At 42.9% G+C, this 8,120-nt stretch overlaps 1 protein-coding gene across 1 annotated transcript; it reads left to right on the forward strand.

The window, feature by feature from the left end:
• Positions 1-424: 424 nt before the first annotated feature.
• Positions 425-7,522, forward strand: LOC135462828 (cocaine esterase-like). The gene is made up of 5 exons (XM_064740109.1): positions 425-520; positions 1,599-2,797; positions 4,041-4,186; positions 5,609-5,911; positions 7,030-7,522. Exons 2-5 carry the CDS (start codon positions 1,634-1,636, stop codon positions 7,232-7,234), a joined length of 1,818 nt encoding a protein of 605 aa, XP_064596179.1. The 5' UTR covers positions 425-520; positions 1,599-1,633; the 3' UTR covers positions 7,235-7,522.
• The last annotated feature ends 598 nt before the right edge of the window (positions 7,523-8,120 follow it).

The following is an 8,120-nucleotide window of genomic DNA, read 5'->3' on the forward strand; positions in this document are numbered from 1 at the left end:
AAATTATTTTTTCAATATTTTCTTCGATTTTTCCTTTCATGAGAAAAGGTTACTTAAAACCTTTGACACTACTGACACTAGTATTCACATTTAATTCTTGCCTAACATGTTGATAACCGCCCCGGATCCTCATCCTAACCCCACCCCCCGCCTTCCCCAAGTAGACAAAGCCACATATAGACGTGTTACCAGGCCAGTGCTGGATTTGATCCCGTGACCTCACTGTGCTGTTCTCCGTGTTAAATTCTTTGCTATAACGGTTTACACAGGATACACGACTGCAGTATAAAATCACAAACCTATATATTTCGAGTATTTACCTTTTCCCACCCGTAGGCGTCAAAGGACCAAAGGAACGCCAATTTCCTGTGTTGATGTCAGGTATGACAGCTTATCAACTTGATAACACTCCAGAGTTAAAACTGAACAACTCGCCCCGGAGACAGCCAGTTAGTGAAGACCCCGCGACAGGTCTGATGGTGTACGGTCACATTGTAGTATTGCTGTAAGGTACCTACAGGTAAGCACCGCCTAGGTAGTTAATATCTATTTTGTACATATATCGCAAGCAGTAAAAGTACTATAAGCCTAAACTAAGTGGCCTACAACTTTATTTGAATAATGTTCATATTTTGATAAATGTAGGGATTTTGAAAGAAGCTTTGTTCACGCTTAACATGTTTATAATAATGCTTAATATGCGGCAAAAATCACATTCCAAAGACAGCACCTTCGCTTGAACTACCACGCGATATCCATTTTCTGTGGCTTAAAACGTTGCACAACTCCTGAATAGGCGATAGGCGGGACAGTATACAGCCATTCAAATACAACAACAGGGATACAACTAGGTGAATACATCAACAGGGATACAACTAGGCAAATACAACAACAGGGATACAAATAGATGAATACAACAACAGGGATACAACTAAGTGAATACAACAACAAGGATACAACTAGATGAATATGGCAACAGGGATACAACTAGGTGAATACAACAACAGGGATACGACTAGATGAATATAGCAACAGGAATACAACTAGATGAATACAACAACAGGCATAAACTGTGACATGACATGACGGATTTTTTTAGTACATTTTGGGCCATACAAGGTATTTGTCTGTAGATAAACAACTCTCTCCTGCCTGTAAATTACAGTTGTTGGAGCATTCACTAATAAGCAAGGTGCTGTAACGTACAACATCGACGTTTCTACACAGGTATGTAAAGTGGTGCAAAGGTTGGCCTTCATGTATAAATACGTATATCGATTTAATATACCTATATCAAATTAATATAAACCAAACCAATATTATGTAAAGTTACGGCAACAATGAGTCTACCTGGCCTAATTCGATGGTCAGTCAATATTGGAAACTTATAGGTAGACATATTTTCACTGTAGTTTTTGTAGATTTTCTTTGTTTTGTTTCATTTTTCTTTGTTAAGGGCACGTAGCATTTTATTCTGTAGTAAAATACAGCCTCCTACCACCTCTTGATATAGCTGAGCCCAAATGACACAGTCAGATTCATGTTTGTGTCATCAGTTTATTACCAGCCTTATGGTACACTTTCTTCATTTGTTTCAGGGCGTTTCTCTTGGTGTGTCTAAAAATAACCCATTATGTTTCTCGCATTGATTGGTTTCGTGCTGGTGTCAGAAGTGGGATCGGTGTTACATGCAAATGATTTGACTGTAAACACAACGACTGGTCACATCCGGGGCATCTCGGTTAGAGTAGAGAGCGTCAATCGACACTTGTTCAAGTTCCTAGGAGTGCCTTATGCCAGGCCTCCAGTGGGTTCCAGAAGGTTTATGCCGTCTGAGCCAAAGCCATGGACCCCAGAAGTCTTCAATGCGTCTGTGTACGGGCCCATTTGTCCTCAAGACCCAACATGGGTTAAGTTCATCAAGAAAATCGTCCCAGAGACCACCGTGGATGAGGACTGTTTGAGTTTGAATGTGTATGTACCAGATCTACCATCCAGGGACGACAAACCACTAGCTGTGATGATATGGTTCCACGGCGGGGCACTTATCATAGGGTCCTCTACAGTGTTCGATCCGACGGTTCTAAGCACTGTTGGAAACGTCATTGTCGTATCCGTGAACTACCGCCTGGGCGTTCTAGGTTTCCTAACCAGCGAAGAACCCAGCAATGTCGGCAATTACGGTATTTGGGATCAGCATCTGGCCATCAAATGGGTGAAAAACAACATTGCTAATTTCGGCGGCAATCCTAATGAAATCACCATCTTTGGACAGTCGTCCGGATCCATGAGCGTGTCTCTTCACACGCTGATTCCTAAAAATACCGGACTTTTCCGACGCGCGATATCTGAGAGCGGCACTGCCTTGAACCCTGGAGCCATGATTGACCGCCCAAGGCCGTGGTTTAAACTTTTCGCGCAGAAAATCGGCTGTGACAGCGTCGAAGGTGCAAAGAGCACGGAAGAAATTCTGGCCTGTCTTCGCAGCAAGCCCTTCGAAGACATCATAAGTATACAGAGAATGGTGCGAGCTGAATCCGTCGAGTTTCTCTTCCAGCCGGCGATTGGGAAGCTGCAGTGGGCGCCGTGGGTAGACGGTGATCTCATCCCTCTACATCCGGCGACCACGATCAAGCTGATGAGCGAAAATAATCTGAACTTCAGCGTGCCCCTGACAGACATGGACCACGTGCTCGGGGTCAACAGTCAAGAGGGCGCCCTGTTTCTCCAACAGCAAATCGACGGCTACAAAGCCGTGAAGGGTATTAATCTAACAGCAAGCGACCTCCCAGAGAATGTAAGCATACATGTCCACTTTTTCCTTTCTATGCTTGTTTTCACATTCATACTCTGTATCCTGATATACTGAATTAGGAATTGTAGATAGGTATTTGATAAGTACTCGGAAAACTACTATTATCTTTTCTAAATGATTCTTGTAAGCATTCCCGTAGAATATGATTCATTTGCTTTAACCGCTATACGAACCGCTATATTAACTTACAGCCAACGACGAGGCGAAATCGTAGTTTTTAAATACGGATTTTCGGTTCCAAGCTGTGTCCAGTTCTTGTAGCAGCCGTTTACCGTTAGATTTCCCATGGTTAAGTTCACAATTTCCACCCAATAGGTTGGCATATATCTCCACCAGGTGGAGCGAGCTTCTTCAGATGACGTAACATGTGTAGTGTGCCCTGTAGACCAGCTATAGGGAAGTTGCATACTTCTAGGTAATGGACTTCTGATTTCACCTTAAGACAGCTGCATGTTTTATGCCTGTTTTGTGCCCCAGTCGTCTCCACAATATAAACACCTGTGCTTACATCACTCCACACAGGTATCATTTCCATTTAATCCCCTAATCCATTAATCCAATTTCTCAAACCTTTCGTCTTGCAACTTGAAAAACATGTTATATACATATGTAAGCCTTCCACTAACATCACTGGATTCCTTCCGGCGAGAGGAGGTTGTGTTAAACTTACATTTCACACGCATATGGGGCAATTTTACAAACAGAATAACAAATAAAGGTTTTGATAAATACAAAACATGCTGAAATGTTTATAAATGACAATCGCGCTGTTGGCTTCAACTTCCAGGTATCTGTCTACCGTTAACATTATATGCACTATTTTGAAAGATTGTCATCTACTACTTGATGTTATTGATGAAACAGGTCTTTGGGTATTGTTTTACTGATTGGCGGCCTGAACTTTAATGAAGTTGGGGCCTCCGTGGCTCAGTTGGTTAGCGAGCTAGCCCAGCGTAATGACCCAGAAGCCTCTCACTAATGCGGTTTGCTGTGAGTTCAAGTCCAGCTCATGCTGGCTTCCTCTCCGTAAGTGGGAAGGTCCGCAGCAACCTGCGGATGGTCTTGGGTTTCCCCAGGGCTCTGCCCGGTTTCCTCCCACTATAATGGTGGCCGCCGTCGTATAAGTGAAATATTCTTAAAACACCAATCAAATAAATAAATAAATTAATGAAGCTAACGAATCCAGCTATTCCATTATAACGTATGTCATTGTATCTATGGACAGGTGTACAAAGACTTCATGGCGTCAGTGGTTACGTCGGTAACCGGGAATAACCAATCGGCTTTCGAGGAGATGTATGGTGTAACCATAGACCATGAGTATCAGAGGATTTACAAAGCCAAGTCCTCGCCGACCGACCTCAGCATCAGGTGACGCACAGATCTAGGGATTACATAGTACACCAGGGATTACATAGCACACCAGGGATTACATAACACACCAGGTGACACACAGGCGTAGGGATTACATAGCACACCGGGGATTACATAGCACACCAGGTGACACACAGGCGAGGGATTACGTAGTACACCAGGGATTACATAGCACACCAGGTGACACACAGGCGTAGGGATTTCATAGCACACCAGTGATTACATAGCACACCAGGGATTACATAGCACACGAATGATTACATAGCACATCAGGTCACGCACAGACGTAGGAATTACATAGCACACCAGGGAGTACATAGCACACCAGGGAGTACATAGCACACCAGGGATTACATAGCACACTAATGATTACATAGCACACCAGGGATTACATAGCACACCAGGTGACGCACAGACGTAGGGATTACATAGCACACCAGGGAGTGCATAGCACACCAGGGATTACATAGCACACCAGGTGACACACAGACGTAGGGATTACATAGCACACCATGGAGTACATAGCGCACCAGGGATTACATAGCACACGAGGGATCCTGATTCGTACGGTAGCCAGTATAGGTCATTTCCATTGGTTTTATGTTTAGTAAAATTTTCTGTGTTTTCCACCTGGTTAACAGAGGTTTTCACCCAAGTGAGAATTATTGGTTTTCACAAAGGCATGGAAACCAGAGAAATATGGACCGCGGTATATTTGGTTCTGGACTGCATTTTTAGCAAGCAGATCTACCAGTCTCTCGGTATGTCTGTCTATCGGCACGTCGGGCGGTTCGTTTACCTTTTGACACCATATACTTTTGACATCCTATATTTAAGCAGTCGCTATGTCGCAGCTGTTTATTTATTTATTAATTTATTTAACTGGTGTTTTACGCCGTACTTAAGAATATTTTGGTTATACGGCAGCGAACAGTATTATGGTGGGAGGGAACCAAGCAGAGCCCGGAAGAAACCTACGACCATCCGCCGGTTGTTAGCAGATCTTCGCCTTAGACTCAGTCGTCTTAGATATAGTTTCCTGGGCATGGTCTACCAAGTCACTTTTATCTTCTTTAGCTATATTGATTTCTTTCACGTTAAACTGTTGTTTGTATTATTTGACAAAATAGCGGCTTAGATAGCAATACTAGTAATACACTATATAATATAGATTTATATCCCAAAGTGAAGATGGCCTTCGATATGTACACAGTCGTTATGGTCTGTTGAAATCGTCACGCATTTGTCAGCTTAAGTTTGGATGCTGGATTGTCACTATTAACCTGACGGGCAACGCTCTCCATGTGACACTCCAAACATTCAATGCATGCCATTAACAGTATGAATGTTCGCATTAGTGCAGAATTCGACCAATGGTGGTATGAAGTAACGATCCTTATTGTTGTTTAATCGCCACAGGTACACGGACATCCTCTCCGATTTGACCTTCTACATGGGGGTTGTATCCTTCGCCCGTGTCCATGCCAGCTTCCGTTCACAGGGCCCCATCACCCTCCAAACGTCCCCCAAGACGTTCTTTTACCTGTTCGATCACAGAGCCAGCTGGAAGTCGCACGAGGCCTGGCGGACAGGCGCCGATCACGCCGACGACCTCGATTTTGTCTTCGGACAGCCCTTCGTCCTGGGACTCGGGTCGACCTCAGCGGAGAAAAGCCTGTCGTCTGCTATGATCACGCTGTGGACCAACTTTGCCAAAACTGGGTAAGTTTGTTGAAAAATCCCACGGTTTAATATCGAGCATGTCGTCTGCCATAAACACGCTGTGGAAAAACTTTAATCATGCTGTGAACAAATTTTACCAAAGCCGGGAGGGTTTATATAAATGTTTCACCGTCTGAATTAACCTGTGTCTGTCGTGTTCCACGACCATGTTATGGACTCCAAGATTGCTCTGACGTTAGGATTTGGTAAAATTTTGTTCGGCCATGGATAGCCCCAAACCAACATGAGAGCACGCTTTATTTTAAAAAAAAAAACTGATGCAATTGCCGTGCCAGTGTGCCGCGGCGTTTGAGACAAATTTGTCTGTCAAATATGTGTCCACCGCCTTAAATTTTCAGACACCTATGTTCCTTATCTTTTCGTCCGTCGATTTATCGCAAGGTGATGCTCAAACCGAACGGCTGTACTGACAGCCCCGACATATTTGACAAGGCAGGTAACTGCATCAGGCTTTTAAAAGGAGCGCGCACTGACGTTGGTTTGGGACCATCTCTGGCCGAACAAAATTTTGCCAAACCTAACGTTACAGCGAACTAAGACTAGCTATGGAAAAAATTTGATCATGCTGTGGACAAATTTTACAAAAACTCTGTGGGTTTGTTGATAAATCTCCCTGAATGAATAAGGAATGTCGTCTGCTTTATCACGCTGTGAACAAAGTTTGCTAAGACTGGATTAATTGGGAGAAAAATCCCACGGTCTGAACAGAGTGTGCCGCCTGCCATATGAAGGGTGTGGACAAACTCTACCAAAACTGGGAGAGTTTTTAGAAAAATCCTAACATCTGTTGAAGCCTGTCATCTGCTGTGGAAAAACTATGCTCAAACTCGGTGAGTTTGTAGGAAACTTTATCGTATGAATAGAGTCAATCTTTGGATAACCTGGGTTGGTTTGTACAAACATTCTACTGTCTTCAAAATAAATTTTTTTTAGTACAATTGGAATGTTTTGGGCGAATATTTTTTCGCAAAAATTACAAAGTTAGCTAGTAGCAGTCCTTCTAGAGTAAAACACAGTGAAAACAGGCATAACTATCTACATGTAAATGAGAAATCATCTCTGGGGCAATAAATTCCGACGCTTCTTCATATTTGCAGTGACCCTAACCAGCCGTCTGCTGTCCACCTTCCCGCCAGGTGGCCACAGTTCACTCTCGACACCGAGGAATATTTGCTGCTGCGGGATGACTACACGAACAAACATCCGGTGGGCAAACAACTCCATCAGTCGCGGATTTATTTCTGGACGGACTACTTTCCCCGGTTAAGGATGGCCTCTCCCACACCATGTTCCCTGTCGTAGACCAAGGACAGAGCGTTTCAATAGCCTGACCCCGGGAAGCTATTCAATACTTAAGTAAGATTTTCAAATCACCATTAAATTGTTATTTCTTACGTAACATGTTAAAATATTGCTAGACACAGTAAATACTGGGTAAGTTAATGTAAAGCAAATTTCAGCTAAAATAAAGGAAAGCAACATACCAAGTTTAATGACGGAATTTTGATAGAGCCTAAGATCGGTATGTCATCCTGGGGTCTGGTTACAATATGTAGCCTACACATTATGTAGAGGAAAATAAAGCAACATTGGGATTATCCTAAAAGGACTTTTAACACAGCTTTGAAAAAAAAAAACTTGGTGATATATTTGAAAAAAAAAATGTTTTCCTATCATAGGATAATTTGACACATCAAGCAACATGCCATAATCAAGAACTGTATTTCAGTAAAGTAAAATGTTCTCTTATTTAAGGTTAGAGAAAAGCGGTTGGCCTATCTGCTTTGCACCAGACATAGTTTCAATTCCGCTTTCAAAAAAACCCGTTGAGGACATCCGATACAACAAACCATTAAATTTTGTCTCTGAACACTGAGATCTTACGCTGTACCACACATACACTGAATGTGTTGCTGTACCGCACATGTACTCAATGTGTTGCTGTACCACACATGCAGCCAATGTGATGCTGTACCACACATGCACTCAATGTGTTGCTGTACCACGTATACACTCAATAAGTTACTGTACCAGAATTGCAGTCATTGTTTTGTTGAACACCAAAAGAATCGTCTATAGTGGTATGCAGAAGTCTTAGCCATGAGCGGCTTGGCTTTCGATGGAGCGCGTCATTTTCACAAGGAATTTCCCATAACACGACCACATAGTACTTTGCTTTTTTACACGC

This window comes from Liolophura sinensis, chromosome 2 (assembly GCF_032854445.1).
Source record: "Liolophura sinensis isolate JHLJ2023 chromosome 2, CUHK_Ljap_v2, whole genome shotgun sequence".
Taxonomy (NCBI): Eukaryota; Metazoa; Mollusca; class Polyplacophora; order Chitonida; family Chitonidae; genus Liolophura; species Liolophura sinensis.